Source organism: Tachypleus tridentatus, chromosome 3, assembly GCF_004210375.1.
Source record: "Tachypleus tridentatus isolate NWPU-2018 chromosome 3, ASM421037v1, whole genome shotgun sequence".
NCBI lineage: Eukaryota > Metazoa > Arthropoda > Merostomata > Xiphosura > Limulidae > Tachypleus > Tachypleus tridentatus.
In genome coordinates this window covers 33,396,252-33,414,126 of record NC_134827.1, presented here as the reverse complement: position 1 = coordinate 33,414,126, position 17,875 = coordinate 33,396,252, and the positions used below count along the sequence as shown (strand labels likewise).

Genomic DNA, 17,875 nt, shown 5'->3' with positions numbered 1-17,875 from the left:
CATCCTACTATTCGTTCGTAAAAGAGTAGCCCAAGAGTCTGCAGTGGGTGGTGATGACTAACACCTTCTTTCTAATATATCATTTCTAAATTAAATACTGCTAGCGCAAACAAACATAATGATGTCCCAAAGGGCTCTCGCGCTAGCCGTCCCTAATTTAGCAGTGTAAGACTAGAGGGAAGGCAGCTAGTCATCACCACCCACCGCCAACTCTTTTACCAACGAATAGTGGGACTGACAGTAACACTATAACGCCCTCACAGCTGAAATGGCAAGCATGTTTGGTGCGACGGGGATTCGAACCAGCAACCCTCAGATTAGTTGTCGAACGCCTTAACCCACCTGGCCTCAGACAAGAGAGAAGATACAAATAAAATAGTTGGTTTGAGTAACAAATATAAAATAAATTTGCATATCGTTATTGTTTTAAAAGTGATACATGAAAACGAAATACAATTTTATTATTAAATTAGTCTCTGATCATATCAGTATCTATCATTCAACATATAAATCACTAGTTTGTTCATTTAAATTCTTAGGTTCAGGCGTCAGGATAATAATAAAAAGCGCCACCGAGGGTGTTGGATGCTAACTCAAAGACGCTACATCACTCAGTTAATTTTGTGTGCGCGTGTTCAAGAGCAAAACTACGAAATTAGTTTTTTGCACTGTGCACTTCACGGGTATCAGACCAATATTTTTGCTTTGTAATCCCACATGCGTTTCGTTGAGTCGCCGTGAGGTATATCGCCTAGACATTCCACTTAGCCCGAACAGTGTAAACTAACCACAGCGTACTAAACAGCAGGTTGAACCGAAAGCAGTTGTTCTGGTGATTAACTGCTATATGTGTACATATATAACTAAACTAGGGCTAGAAAAGTGAGTAACGTTATTACTAATTTTGTTTCACATTTTTGTTAAACATGTTACTTATCGTTCGTTAATAACTTGTCTTCATTTTAAATCACAATTATTACTTTGTTTCTTTCCAAAAAACGCCTACGTGAAACACCAATAGAGCATGCCAGGTTTTTCAAGCTCCTGAGGAAAGCAGATAGATTCATTTTCTCTAAGCACAGTGTAAAAGTAGAATGGACTATCACTTAGCCTTATAATCCCACATATTTACTGCTGAGCCATCAGATGACTTTTTCACAGAATTTCTAATAAGTTTCGTCACTTTAGCTAGTCTCTACAGGAAAGCCAAGTTTTACCATGCCTAAAAAACAACTAGTGTTCATTTTTCTTTGAAACTGCTCTGGTTAGAAACGGAATCATGCAACTTTAAAGTTAAATGATTTGTTACGTATACTATAACTCGCAATTATCATCTTTATAACATACTAAATTATTTGTTAATTATATTATACCTCGTAATTACCAACTCTAACGTATTAAATTATTTAATTCACAGTTATATATACTAATTAAACTTAGTCTACTATGCAATAATGAATTTGATAAAATGCATTACATTATTTACATACCAAAATTAATTTAAGTTACTGTATGACAGCGCTTGATGTCGTAGGCACGAAACACGCAGTTTATGAACAACAGTGTCAAGTGCCTAGATAAAAACTTCGTGTGTTATATTAAATTGTCTTGATGTCATGAGGATCCATGTGACGATTTACACATTTTATCTTCCTGTTGAATGCAGCATGAAAACACAGCTGGGGAAATGTTTTATTCGAAATTCTTACTAAAGTAGGCCTCAGTTGCACAAAACGTTTTTACAAGTTATAAATGTGTTCGTTACTTTGAAATAATTTTAAATCGAACAAATAAAAATAGCTGATTTGGGCTGTAACCAGGAAGTCAGACTACACAATTACATAAGTGAATTATTTGGTAACTACACCTTACAACGTATAACGTGTCAAAGCCAATGTGATCACCTTATTTGAACTATATACAAAAGTGGTTAACAGTTTATAGATCGAAATTTTGCAGTTCTTAAAATTGAAAGCTACTAAATAAGAATACAATCCGGAATTACTGTTTCGACCAACTGTAGAGTCCAGTACAGTTTAAAACTAATATTTCATTTTGAACGTTTGTAGGGAAAACAGAAAATTACAATTTACATGAATTACTTCATTTCGTATATTTATAATGATGAAAACAAATTACATTATAATTTGTTTTTTCTAATTGTGAGCTTGGACTCTCAAAGAGGCAAAAAACAACAAACACAATGACAACTGCAAAACATGTCTTATTTTCACCCTAAAAAGTACAGAATACAAGGCAAATATCGTACATCAGTACACAGCTTCCTAACAGTACAACCCTAACAAAATATTTCATTCATACACAATTATACAAACAAGGTTTAAAAACTGACGTAGGGTCTCGCACTAACCCTGGAGAAATGCTAATGATTATATGCAGTACATAACATATCAAAGTACATTAGAAATTTCAATATCAAATCCAAACACAAACAATACCGATGAAACTGTGTTACACGTTTATAAAAGAAAAATTCCACTTATATCTTACAGTGAAGTTTCAATACAAAAATCTAACAGTATTAATGTTTCCAGACCACATGAATTGTTACAAAAGAATGCACTTGCAAAGCTTCGTATATTTTTGTTTCACAAACCTTTTTTTGTTTACTTTCAATAAAATTATTTTTCTTATTTAATAAAAATTTAAAAAAGTCTGTTTACGTACAGTGATAATTTCCACAATTAAATGGAGTCATAAGTCCACTCAAGTTTATATTTTAACAAAGTTCACACTTCAAAATTTCCTTTATACAAAGAAACTGCTTGCACTTTAACCTTTTCATCATAATGTTTTTTTTTGCAAAGTTAATATCAATTTTTACACTAAAAAATTCCAAATAGTTGCTCTACTTACTGAAGTATATTTTAAAAAAGCCTTCCTTCGATACAAAAGTCTAATTTACTATTCACATGACCATGCTGATGATGGCTGAAAGGAAACCTCTGAACACATATTCTATGTTACAAAACTATGAGATATACACATACAAGTTTCCAAGAACTATTCAACAGTTTTCACAATATTTAATTTCAAATTCTAGTCTTTTATTTTACTTTTTGTACAATTAAGAACAGTATATGCTTCTGATGTATACATAGTTTACATTCTGTACACGATAAATTAAAAACCCAGGGTTAGTACAAGCACCAGTTGACAATAGGCTAAACAAGAACATACACACTGATACTGATCAAGTCGCATTCGGCCAACAACCAAGTAGTTTACGGGAATCAAATCACTCAAATGTTTTTTTTTAAATGCTATCCTGTAAAGTTACCTAGGAAACTTGCACAGCATGAAAACAAATTTGCATTTCTAGCAGTGAAATCTTATAAAAGTAACGAATATGTTTTTATGGTAGGTGATATAAAACACCACAATTTGTTTATCATGTTAACAGGTTCAAAGTAGAACTTTTAGTTAGTATAAAAGAAACAATGTAGTTAAAACAATTTTAAACCAACTGAATAGAAATGTATTAAATAGTTAAAAAATATGGTATTCTAATTAAACACTTCGTAAATTATTTTGAAAGCGCACGACATGCATTTTTAACAATTTAACGTATTCTCTAATCACTGTTTCAGTGAAATGATTTTAGCCAGAGAAACGGTTACATTTACATCTATTGGTTTTTGGAGCAGATCATAGAACCTTAGGATTACAGTAAAATATCTATAATTATATCTAACACTTAAATTACATTAGAAAGTTGTTTCTTTTCTTTCAGTAAAACTTTGCAGGATTATTTCATGAAGTTAAATGAACAAACATTTTAAGTACAAAACGAAACCTAAGTACATTCTTATTAGAACAACGGGAAAAATGTCCAGGATAAAATCACGTATCACTTAAAGTTTCGTTTTACTATATAACTTGGTCCGACCTTTCATGGTAGCTTTTTCCCAAGTTGTCTTTTAAACTAAACTTTTGACAGGGCACAGAATACAAGACTGCAGTTCTTAATATGATCATGTACGAAAAAAATTGTGCCACATATACACAGAACTTTTGTAATATATATTTTAATGTTTTCAAGTTCTTTTGTTTTCTTTAAATACAAAAAGCAAAAATTCAATGTTTTATTCGCCTTTTTTGTACAAGTGCTTTACCAATCACTATCAAGTCTGTCCACATGTATAAAAACTTACTACTTATAAATGAATGAAAAAAAAAGCTTGTGCCTAACTATCGCTAAAATGTCAAACTCGTTAAATACTCCTGCTAAGCCTAAACATTTATTTTTGAAATAAGAGAAATACTGCTGCCACCTATATGTTGACCTGCATATGAAAGTAATTACCACAAAAACAAGAACATAATTAAACACAATAAACTTGATTTACAAAATATGTAATTTCTTTCATAAACACAAGGCTATGCATTTCTTTTATTTCATAACAATTTTCATTTTCAAAAACTTCAACACAAACCTATATTAAAATTATAACACACACCATAAATGATGGACAAAAGGTTTTACACCAAAAAATATATCTATGAATATATTTTTTTTAATTATGTGATTACACTTAGATACATGCAAATATAAAAATCTACCAACACTGTAGAAGTCTTACAAAGGAAGAAGTTATTAATGCGATTTTTTAAAAAATGTTATGGAAACAAAACTCAAACCTGTTCAAAGCCTCGATATTGAAGTTATAGCAAGAAACAGTAACAAAGTGATTCATAAACTGAAAAAAGTGGCAAATACTTGTATACATGTACGTTCACATGGGAATATTTTAAGGTTATCAAATAAAAAGAGTATACACATAAATATACAACAGAGAAAAGCCTGAATTACAATTTCGAATATTATTTCTCTTGCTAACTTCCTCCTACACAACAACAAGAAACAAAAGATGAATTTCGATTGTTTATGACAAAAACAAGTTTAGGATTACATGTGATGCACCTAAAATCAGAACAACAGTTTTTCCAGTTATCTCACGCTTCAAATGTTATTTAAACACAGATTAGGCTTAAACAGATATGTTGATATGAGTCTAAACGGTGAACGTTAGGTAAATAAGGCCTATGCTCGGACAAGTACACATATTAGACGAAAGTAATAACGACGAAAAAAGAACCTTTGGGTGAACAAATGAGGGCGCTAGACTGACATGTCTTCAGACAGCTGACAATTTTTGACTATAAGGTATAGAATGTGAATGCTTTCTATCAAAAGAAACGCAAGATTTCATGACAATACAATTGAAATAAATTTAAGCTTACTGCTGTACGAAGTAGTTCAAGTACAAACAGCATCAGTAAATCTGAGATAAGAACCCAATGTACATTTTGAATGAATTTTCTTGTGTGTAAGCAAGGCAAACTCATGATACCTGTTAACTACTAATTAGCTTATGAAATTTACAAATTTACAGCTATACAACAATGCCTTTCTCATTCTTAAGGAAGCACTTTTTGTTGTTCCATTACAGTTATTTCACTATTCTAAATGATTCTCAGACTTGAATTATTAGATGGCAATAGAATATGAACATCTATATACAGTTTTTAAACTAAGTGACAAATACTTTCCACAATTATTTTAAATAAAAATTCAATTTATAAAAAAGTTCCTTTATCAGCTTTGTTCAACATTCACTGGTAAGACCAGTTTACTTTTCTGCTATTTCAACTGTACACAAAGAATGACAAAAATAGTTTTAAACAACCATGACTTGTTTCACAACAGACAATACTAAAACCCAGTTATTTTAACAGACTGATGAGAGAATAAAAAAACTTAACTGTGGAATAAAGCTAAGGTTACACTTTTTATATTATTGTTTATACAATAAATTCTAACTATTCATATTTAGACATAAAATGCATTATAATACTATTTCACATAAAGCTATAGCAATTCCTTTTTTGTATTATGTCATAAAAATGATATCAATTTAATTTAGTACAAGTTTCGGTTTAATCTGTCTTCATAGTCACGGTTTCTCCATTATAATGTCTGTTATGAATTATTACCCAAGAAATTACCCAAATTCTCTACAACAACACTTTGGAAAAAGTGTTTAATTTAAAGCAATCTTATTTTAAGTTTACTTTTAAGAGCAATGAAACTAGCTTGCAGTTTGTTTGTTTTTTTCTTTTCTAATCAAAAAATGAAAATTTTATTTAGAAAAACAATGAACATGCATCAGACTGTTTAAATTTTGGTAAAACATATCTTTGAGAAACATCATGCTTGATATATAAATCAGGATTAGCTGGATATTAAAATCAGTAAAAAAACTGAATAGATAATTTCATTATCTAAGCCTCAAATCCATCAATAACTTCATTGGTTTAGGCTTTTTTTTTTTTGTCTAAACAGTTCAATAATATTTAAAAATCCAACAGCTGGAAAATGTTTAGACTTGTGCATTGAAAACTGCAAATATATATATACTCTTGTTCAGAATATTGAAAAGAACCAATAAAGTTTTTGAAGAACAAATGCTTCTCAGACTGAGTCCATCTGAAAAAATACGAATAAAAGCCAGTCTGATTACGCACCGTGTAATCAACTATCAGATATTTCATCGACTAAAGCAAGAGATTGGAAGGTTCTTTATCATGCTGTTGTAGTGTTAAAAAACATCCAAGTTTTTGTTATAGCAAAGATTTGAACTTTAAAACATCTGAGAAATTCTCTGCAAAACATCACAGTTACACTTATAGTAAAACTTATACGCACAAACATGTACAACCAATAATACACAAGGTTAACTACAAAGTTAAAAAATTACAAAATATTGGTTACACTGTGTACAAAACCAGCTAAAAACACCTAACTACAATGATACAATTCTTGCTATTTTATTTCGACCTACTGCACAACAAGCTCTTTGATAAATATCGTGGGGCCAGAACACACACAAGAATGTCAATCATGATTTCTCTAAGGTTGAGAAGAAAAAAAATGTTTACGGAAAGTTCCATAACAGAACAAGTTCTCTTGTTTAGTACATGTTCACGCCTGTGTTCTCAGAACAGCAATTCAACCTCCTAAATACTACCAGCATTGTTTACAAACAAATGGAAACTATTGATGGAAATGTTTGTAAATTTCATGACTTGTGTTAAGAAACCACTAATTTCTTCTGATTCTGGCACCCACAAACACTGTCAAAAAATTCAAGCAAGTAGACATGAGCAAATTTCAAATTTCTTTTACTGTCAACTTTCCAGTCAACTCTTTCCACTTCATTAGAGAAAATGACTCGTGAAAGCCAAAGGAAGCATTTACTGTCATTACTTCGAATTGGCTAACAAATACATATATATAATTAAAACAAACCATCGTATCACTCTTAGTGGTCATAAAAGTCTACAAGCTCTATATGGACTACCTCCATCCATAAAATTGGCCTGGACAACGTGTTCTTATAAGAATTAACACGTGTTCTCTATCTTGAGAATACTAGAAAGAAACAAAATGTTCACTAAACCGAATCAACAAAGTATTAACTCTTACTTTAACACCAACAACTTTCATTAAATTACACATGAAAGTTTCAGAGGTGGTTGGTACACTGGTCTAACTTAAACCAATTGTTAAAAAAAAACAACTTAGAGTAAAAAAATTTTAATACAAAAATCAAGTACAAAATTTTTTTTTACCAATTAAAGAGTTTCAATAGAAGACGTGAGAATAAAGAACTTGACCACTGATGATTAGTGCTCTGTTAAAACCTCTCGTTTGTCCTCATCTTATCTCACAATATTACATATACTGACAATGTATAAATGATATACACATTTTTTTTTTTCCAGACAAGGAATTAAAGTTAACTTGTGTATATAAATTTAGATTTTACAAACGTACAAGTAATTATATTTTATTACACTGTTTATAGTAAATGCTTTCAAATGTACCAATATCAATGTATACTCTAAAATGCATCTCAATGTCATATACAAATGCACACCTTGCAAAGAATTTGATATTTGGCCCCTCACTGACAGAGACCTATTGTTTACGTGTGTGTGTGTGTGTGTGTGAATAAATGTCATACTTCATATTACTGTTAAAACAACTTTTAAAAATTCAAAGTTAAAAAATCTAACAGTGTTATGATATTAACTTAGAAAGGGAGAGAAGGAAATATTATATTTAAATTAAAATGCTATCAAATATTCAGGTGAGGGTGGGAGTTGACTGACATGTGTATTCAGTATCAATATTGTCATTTTACATGGTTCCATTTGGAGGTGGACCAATTGGTCCAAGGTCACTGTTCTTCATCAAGTACTTTTCCAGCTTGGCTAGAATATGTTTTCCATAAACATATTTTCGGAGTGCTGGGATGTGGGGACGGATTTTGTGGAGCAACAGCTTACGCTGAGCCGGCTCTGCTACTTCGATCATCTTCTGTATCACGTAATTAGCATATTGATCCTTCATCATTGAGTGTAAGGCACTATAGGGGCTAAGGTGAAGAAATATAGGAAGATGGTAAACATACTACAAAGTGAAATAAAAATAACCATCACAGAATGAAAGAAGGATGGTTCACAAATTATATATTAAAAACAAAAACCACAACAGCTGTCATATTATGGAAATATGGAAAATACATATATACACTACAAATCAAAAATATTCACAACAAGAAATATAATTCAGTCAAAAATTGCTATTTTAAACACAACAAATGAAACAGAAGGTTTCTGGGCTAAGAAAATCACAAGGAGGACATCGGCCACAAATCAAAACGTCATCCGTTAGCACGAAAACAGAAATGGGGAGGGAGGGGGTTGGAAAATTATAAAGACTACAAATTATGGGATACCACAAGTGAACTGGCAATAATAACAATAATAGTAGTAAAGTTCACACTACCGGAACAATGAAAGTTAAAGAAACAAATCTGATAAAAAAAAGAATCAAAACTTGAAAACTTTTATATAATTTAATATTCATCTTAAAAAATAGTCAACTATTTGAAAGCACTCGAGTTTTGGGTCTTTTTTTTGAAAGAAACTGCACCTTCTATATGAAATCCTGTCTGTAAACTCTTCTATTAAAATTGAGACAAAATAAAGATTTTTTATAGTAAAAAATCAGGTGAAAACAAAACAAAAAAAAAACAATCATACAGACAGAACTAATCACTACATGGATAATGTTAGGAAGTTCAAAATATCCCCCCCCCCCCAAAGAAAATAAGACAAAAATACACAAAAACAGTCATCAGGAACTTTCTTTGAAGGAGCAAGGTGTTTATTATACAAAGACAGAAAAATAAAAGAGCTCAGTGAAGAGCTAAAGGTAAATAGATAAACTCACCCATCATTAGTGGTACACACTTCTTCAATAAGACATGCTTTCTCTGCTCTTGAAGAGTATGATACACACTTCTCCACTACATTACTAGTTGAAAAAAAAACAGTCATAATTATAGAAAAAACAGTAGTCTTTATTAGTATACAGATTTTCTTAGAAAAATTGCAAGATAAGTTACACAGTAAAAAAAAAACAAGCCTATATATTGGTTAAAATCTGAAAACAGTTAAATTTCAAGCAATATTTCAGTCTTGCCCATTAATTAAATAGTTGCTTCTTATTCAGTTGATCCATAAAACACAGGCCAAACTAAAACTATTTTGTGACATTTCTCTGACTCTACTTTCAGGATGAGGACAGTTAAATAAGATAATTTAATTTATATACTGCCTTTTAAAGATGTCAGCAAGTATCAATAACCTGCTTTGTGAAGTTGATCATATATAATTATACACTCCTTCTCTTCACAACATATGTAATTATACACTCCTGCTCTTCACAACATATATAATTATACACTCCTCTCTTCACAACATACATAATTATACACTCCTCGTCTTCACAACATACATAATTATCTTCACAACATATATAATTATACACTCCTTCTCTTCACAACATTATATCTCTTCACAACATATGTAATTATACACTCCTTCTCTTCACAACATATATAATTATACACTCCTTCTCTTCACAACATATATAATTATACACTCCTTCTCTTCACAACATATATAATATATAATTATATCACATATAATTATACACTCCTTCTCTTCACAACATATATAATTATACACTCCTCTCTTCACAACATATATAATATATACACATATATAATTATACCTCTTCACAACATATATAATTATACACTCCTTTCTTCACAACATATATAATTATATCACAACATATATATAATTATACTTCTTCACAACATATATAATTATACACTCTTCACAACATATATAATTATACACTCCTTCTCTTACACTCCTTCTCTTCACAACATATATAATTATACACTCCTTCTCTTCACAACATATATAATTATACACTCCTTCTCTTCACAACATATATAATTATACACTCCTTCTCTTCACAACATATATAATTATACACTCCTTCTCTTCACAACATATATAATTATACACTCCTCTTCACAACATATATAATTATACACTCCTCTCTTCACAACATATATAATTATACACTCCTCCTCTTCACAACATATATAATTATACACTCCTCCTCTTCACAACATATATAATTATACACTCCTCGTCTTCACAACATATATAATTATACACATATATAATTATACACTCCTCTCTTCACAACACTCCTCTCTTCATATATATAATTATACACTCACCTACACTCTCTTCACAACATATATAATTATACACTCAACATATATAATTATACACTCCTTCTCTTCACAACATATATAATTATACACTCCTTCTCTTCACAACATATATAATTATACTCTTATCTCAGCTGAAAATTGGAGTTCCAGATTTGTTCAATAGCCCTTTTCCACTTTCACAGAGATGATACAAATTTGAAGACTGACTAAAAGTACTTAATGTCTTTTTAATTTTGAAATATCATAAACTTAAATATTTCTTACTCCTTTGCCAGTTATTAAAACATCTGATAAATGTGTAACCTGCATTTGATGTTTTAACCTACTTGAGTTTTGTGCTAGCTCCCCGTACTTTTAAACCAACAGACTAGAACAGGAGTTCTCAAATTGGGGCAGGAATAGAAAGTGGTCAATGGGGTGTTTGCCCCACCAAAGAGGCCTGCAGATGACAGAGTTTGAGAACACCACCCAATGCCAGTTTTTGGGTTACTCTTTACCGCTAAATGGTGTGACTGACCATCACTTGATAATGCCATTTTGCTTAAGAGGTTAAGCATGTTTGATGAACAGATTGTGAACTGAGCACCCTAACCACTAAGTCATACTAGGTATCTATGGGAAGTTATCAGGAAAACCAATAGCTAAGATGAACACTTACCTTGCAAACTTGTGTTGAGCGAGTTCAAGAACCTTGCCACGAACCATGGACACGATCTTGCTCTTATCTTCAGGACAGCCATGTTCTAACACATGCTGAATGACATAGTTCCCATACTGGTCCTGAACCAACTGTTCAGTGTGTTGGTGAAGCTCTTCCAAGATAAGCATGGTTTGTTGTGGTGTGCAATGTTCCAGAATCCTCTGAATCACTCTGCAGCCGTAAGGATGGGTGGAGAGAGAGAACACCTACAAGAGAAAACGGTTAGCTCCTGTGTAATTAACAGTTTCTTATACATCCTTATATTAATTGATTCCTAATATAAAGTTTGAAAACTGACTTGTAACAAAATGACAAAAAAACAAGAAAGATCTGTAACATCATACCTGTCCTTGGAAGGCATTTATGATAAACTGAAGAGCATGTGGGTCTACACATTCAATACATTTTTGAACAACATGGTTCCCATTTTGGTCCTTCACACATTTCAACACATGTCCATCCAATTCTTTAACCACCTCCCTCTGTGAAATATGGACAAAAAGTGAAAACAAATTAATAAAGAACAAAAACAAGCATCATTGGAAGGACTCAAGTAAATTACTGATATTCTCGTACGATCTTTCAGACAACTTTGAAACATGCACAATAAAGACCTCAAAATTCAAACAGTAAAGATGTTTAACTTCTACACTTCTTCCAGAATCACTTGAACTCTAAAGTACAAAGGTGATAACCACACATACTATAGCTAAGATATATTGTTTCTTTGCAAGATTTGGCAAGCTGGTAATACACATTGAAGTGTGTTGTACACAGAACATCAGATATTTCAATAAAAGTGCTTTTACTACATATACATAAATTCACTAAGCTCGTGCCAATACAGAGTGCAACAGCCCCATTATGCATTAGGAAAATGTATTGATATCTTAACAAATGAAGTAATAGTATTGTAAATGTACCTACCTTTGACTTTTTCATTATTTATAGATTGTTTTAAATTACTTAATGCATACAACATGCTATTGAAGTTATACAAACTAAAACACAGGATGACACGTGATAACAAACTTTGAGAATTGTTTTAATAAACATTACATGGCTGTTGCATGTTGACAACCACCAGAAACATCACAACTTCTTCCACACAAAGCTCATGACAGGTTGTTTAGTTTTACTTTCTATGCTATTCACCCAACTGAAGTTCTTAGCCCAATATTATACTGCAACTCCTGAACATGTAACAAATTGTTTAGAACTATTTACAGCTTACCTAGTAAGCTGGATAAGTTACAGTAGCTTTAACACATTTTAATTTAGTGACTACAAGTTTGATTGACAATATCATTATGTGAAATATACAAGTTCTTTAAAAATGCAATCTGTGAGACTTGGAAATGCTTTTGAAAGGGTCCATTTAAGAACAAAGTTAATATTAAAAACCCTTGTTTTTGTTCAAAGTACACAAAAATTATAAATGTTCCAGTTTTGTCTACCATAAACTCAAACAATCTAGGGCTACACAAACTCCATTCTGTACACCACGGTGTTTAGTTCAGCTCTACAAGAAACAACCATACCTTCCTATTGAGATTTGTTTTTCAAGCAACAATTACTATTACAGTATTTACTGCTATAAAGAAATGTAAATAAACCTGAAATTAACATTAAAATGTTAGTTGTCGGAACTTTACTTACAATCAGTCACAGGAAAAAGAATTGCCTTATTTGTTGTATTTCACATTTTTAAACCTATTATTTAACTATTTCATTACAGTTAGTGTAGAAAAAAATACAAGAAAATTATGATGTTTTACAGAAAAACTCAAGACATTCTTTTAGGAAGGTTGCTATAGATTATAAAAAATGAAATGTGGAAACTAAGATAAAATGAAGTAGTCCTATTCTGAGGATAATAACCCTCTTTCACTCAGATTGGGTGATCAAGAGCTGGGAGATTCACAAACAAATCTTTGGTAAAATTATCTAATACAAAACTAATTATTATATATTTTTGTAGAACAAACTTGTAACGTTAGACAAATTTAATAAAGATACACTTAAGTTTACAGTTCTATAAAGGATCTAATAATTAAAATTTTCACTTTCTTTATTGTAGCACACAAGACTAACTGTGCTACACAACAAAATATATTTTATTAGTGACTACCCAAATATTACACTTGTACAAACCTGTTGATCAGGAGGAATTGATTCTAAAGCCTTTTGTATAACACGGCAGCCATACATCTGTAGTGCCAAAGGCAAAACATGACCTTTTACTTTTTGTGCTAATGCCTGTTTCTGCTCTGAAGTTCCAAACTCAAAAAACTTCTGAATAACATAATTTCCAAAGACGTCTGTCATCAGACTATATGCTGCACCTAATATTTCATTAAACACCATCTGCTTTTCTGCTGGAGTTGTTCGTTCTAGTTTTTGCTGAATAAACCTATAAAAGATGATTTAATAACATGTTTGTTGTTGCTGTTATAAAAGCTCTCAAGACTTAACTGTTGAATTACTAGGGATTTAAACAGAAGTTACTAACAGCTATTTCACTATCATAAGTAAACATTTAGAAACCTGTACAGGTTTTTGAAATTCATGAAAAATCAAATTATATATCACCAGCCATTAAGGATTAGAAGGTTTCAAAACAAAGGATATATTACACTCAAACACCATGAAATCTCCATTTTAGTCATTGTAAATGTAAACTAAAAATAAGTGATTTTTAAAGAAATAGATACTTAAAAAATAGCTGAAAACTGCTGTGTGTTGTATATATTTGTTATCACCATGAAACAACATCCAAGTCATCAAATATCTTTAACTTGTAAGATGTCGGGATGGAAGTGCATGAATCCAGTTACAAGTGATGACTTCTTCTTGTCCAGAGTTAGGGTGAAAGTTTTTGAAAATATTTTACCTCAATGACAAGCTGTAAAAGTCCTTGAAACCTAATTAATGTAGTGACAAGTGATGACTTGTTCTTGTCCAGAGTTACTGTTGTGGGGTGGCAGTCTTTAAAAACAGTTTTATCGTCTTGTCTGGAGTATTCTTTTGATGTATATGACACAAAGTTTTAGTGCCTTACATTTAATTATTTTATTGAAGTACTTTTGGTTTATGTTATAACAATTACTATAGCATATAATTTTAGCTATAATCTAGATTTTAATAGTATGTGTTTTATGTTAACTCTACAAGGCAATATTTAAGAAAATCCTGGATTTTCCTAGTGTGACCATCCCTTCAAACAGTTTGTTTGTTTGTTTTGAATTTCGCACAAAGCTACTCGAGGGCTATCTGTGCTAGCCGTCCCTAATTTAGCAGTGTAAGACTAGAGGGAAGGCAGCTAGTCATCACCACCCACCGCCAACTCTTGGGCTACTCTTTTACCAACTAATAGTGAGATTGACCGTCACCACAGCTGAAAGGGAGAGCATGTTTGGTGCAACAGGGATGCAAAGCCACGACCCTCAGATTACGAGTCACACACCTTAACATCCTTGGACATGGCCCCCTTCAAACAATATGAAATTGAATGTCAGTTACTCACTATAACATTGTCATTGCTCAGACAAACCATAACCTTTACAGCCTTAACTTGTGTTTGATTACAGAAGCTACTGAACAGAAAATCAAACCCCTTCTGCCATATCCACCCACCAAATCCTCCTTTGTTTGTTAAGGGTTCTTTGTTACATTTAATTATATATTACCTATAACTGGTAAAACATTTAGGTTTTCACCTGCCAAATCATGTACTGTATAAAGTTGCGTTCTGAAAAGAAAATCGACAATTTCACTCAGAGCAGAATTTGTTCTCATGGGAAACTTAAGAATAATTTCAATGAAGTTTAACAGTTCTTGTTACACAGTTATAAAGCCAGAAAATTTTTGAGAGCTGAGGGAAACTATCCACATTTTGCACATTATTAGTCTATGTTCTTTGGTGCCTTAGTTAATTAAATAAAAATTTAGTACATTACTACAATTTGCATAAAAAAGTTAAGTGTCATGAACCATCACCAAGAATGAAAAAAGTTAGGTACGTACTTTATTTATTGTTCAAGTTTATTTTTTATTATAAAAGTAACTTAAATGTAAAAATAAGGATTTTTTTGATCATTTAAAATTAGATTAGGTAAAATAATAAAAATGTTTCATAAGGTAAGCGTGTGAGAGCAGCTTGCATTGGTTCATGGGTGATCTAATTTGATGTGAGAGCAGCTTGCATTGGTTCATGGGTGATCTAGTTTGATAGCATTACACCATCTTCACACACACCTGAGTGATTTACAACTTATAATGGTGTTGATAGTAGTTAAATATGATTCAAAGGACAATAAAACAACAAAATCTAATTATAAAGAGATACTTAAAGATACTTCAGATAAATTAATGTAGTTTCTTGTTACAAACTGAAGTCATTCTAGGAAGGAAAAAAAAAAAGGCTATATTGGGCATCAGTTTGATTTTTAATTTTAAGTTCTAGCCTGTTCTGATTGAAATTTATTATAAACAGGATGACACTCTTTCAACAGTGTTGTTAAACTGCAGATGGCAATTTTTCTACCACTTCTAAACATTAACTGTACAAATTTTAGTAATAAACACTTGAAATACAGAGCGGTATTTACATAGCCCAAAACTCTCGAAAGTACTGAAGAAATACTTAACCAAGATGTAAAGAACATTTGTAGAAGAAAAGCTGTGAAAAGGACCTGAACAAGCAGAAGCTAGGTGGCAGAGAAGTACAACAATCTGTCAAGGAAACGTCTTCAAAGAATAGCAGATAACAAAGGAAATTATTCAAGAACAGTGTACAAAAAAAGAAAGGTGAATAGAGCAACAGCAATGTTGAAGAACAAGACAACAACTGGTGTGATTACATGAGGACACCAGGAAAGTACACAATATAGTCAAGCCAAGGTAAACGTCAGAGAGACATAGTGTCCAAAGTAATTAAGAACAATGAAGGGATTGATTTAGTGTTTTATGGCACAAAGCAGCGAGGCTATCTGCGCCAAACATCCGGTAAAAATGTAAAAAATGTAAATGTGGTAAAAGACATAAATGGAAATGAAGGTAAAACAAAAAAGTATAAAACCAATGTTGACACCTAGTCTACAATGTTAAGATAGAAGGCAGAGTATAAGAAGTTGTAAGGTATTTACTCTAGCAAAAAAAGGTAATGATCATAACCCGACTAACAGGTAAGTTCAAGAACCACCGTCAGTCACCTGAAGTTGGTCTTTCCAGTCCTGGTTCCGGGTTATGTGTCATAGCAGCTATTATCAAAATGTAAAAGAATAGGAGTTTTAAAAGACACATAGCAAAATCACAATAATGAGTAATCAAATGTCCAGTAGAAAGATAAAAGTCAAGTAAATGGAGTAAAATTTGTAAAAGTAATTGAAGATAAAAGCAAAACGGCAATTAAAACAGAAAATGGCGCAAAAAAACCAATGTTGACATCCAGTCAACAAAGTTGTAAAGGACTACCTGTAGCAAAATGGTAATGATCATAACCCGCCAGGAAGACTAACAGGTAAGTATAAAAACCACCGTCAGTCACCTGAAGTTGGTCTTTCCAGTCATGGTTCCGGGTTATGAGTCAATATGGCCAGTACTAAAAGGTATAGTAGTAAAAGTGTGAAATGATATGCAGCAAAAGTATAATAACAACTCGCCAGGACGACTAATGAGTAGTTCAAATGGATAGTTCAAACAGTAGCGTTAGTCACCTGAAGTTGGCCTTTCCAGTCCTGGTGTCGAGTTATTTAATGTTATGGCCATTGTCCAATGTCAAATCGAACGAGAGAGATTAAAACTGTAAAAAAGGAACCACAATTGAAAAGGTGTAATGAATAAATATGCAACACTTAAATGAGATTAAAAAGATTAATGGCCATTAAAAAATTAAAAACGTTATCAAGGTGGACAGAGTCACCATTACCAATAACACTGTCCAATGTTACAGATTGACCCTGGGAAAAAATATGTTTAAAATATTGCTGTCGTTGAGAATTGTAACGGTGGCAAGAAAGTAAAACGTGGCTGATAGTGATTTGAGTGTTACACAAACTACACATTGGTGCATCAGTTCCAGATAAAAGAAAATGATGAGTTAAAAAACTGTGACCAATGCGTAGCCTAGTGAGAACAACTTCCTCCTTCCGAACTTTACGGAAGCTAGATGGCCAAAGTCCAATATAGGGTTTGATTTGAAAAAGTTTGTTGTCACGTTGCTCACTCCAAGTGGACTGCCAGCTGGCACGGAGCCAAGCCTTGAAGACAACACCATAGTCCATGTATGGAATAGGCATAGGGGTGATGGTGCTGGAGCAGATAGATTTAGCTGCCGTGTCTGCAAGCTCGTTCCTGCGAATACCAACATGGCCTGGTATCCAGAAAAAACTGGATTGAAGTAGCTGCTAATGAGAAATGGGCCAGTCAGTTTTGAATATCAGCGAGAACAGGATGTGAGCCAAAGTGTAGCGATTCCAAG

General features: G+C 32.1%; 1 protein-coding gene across 4 annotated transcripts in view; it reads right to left on the bottom strand.

Moving 5' to 3' along the window:
* Positions 1 to 2,204: 2,204 nt before the first annotated feature.
* The window catches only part of LOC143246657 (pumilio homolog 1-like), a 59,471-nt gene continuing 43,800 nt past the window's right edge, over positions 2,205 to 17,875 (bottom strand). For all 4 annotated transcript variants that reach the window (XM_076493715.1, XM_076493718.1, XM_076493716.1 and 1 more), the window contains exons 15-19: positions 13,549 to 13,807; positions 11,739 to 11,876; positions 11,353 to 11,600; positions 9,326 to 9,409; positions 2,205 to 8,465 (exon numbers count right to left, since the gene is read on the bottom strand). In XM_076493715.1, the coding sequence (XP_076349830.1) occupies positions 8,228 to 8,465; positions 9,326 to 9,409; positions 11,353 to 11,600; positions 11,739 to 11,876; positions 13,549 to 13,807 (967 nt within the window). In that variant the 3' untranslated portion in view covers positions 2,205 to 8,227. The remainder of the gene's footprint in view (positions 8,466 to 9,325; positions 9,410 to 11,352; positions 11,601 to 11,738; positions 11,877 to 13,548; positions 13,808 to 17,875) is intronic.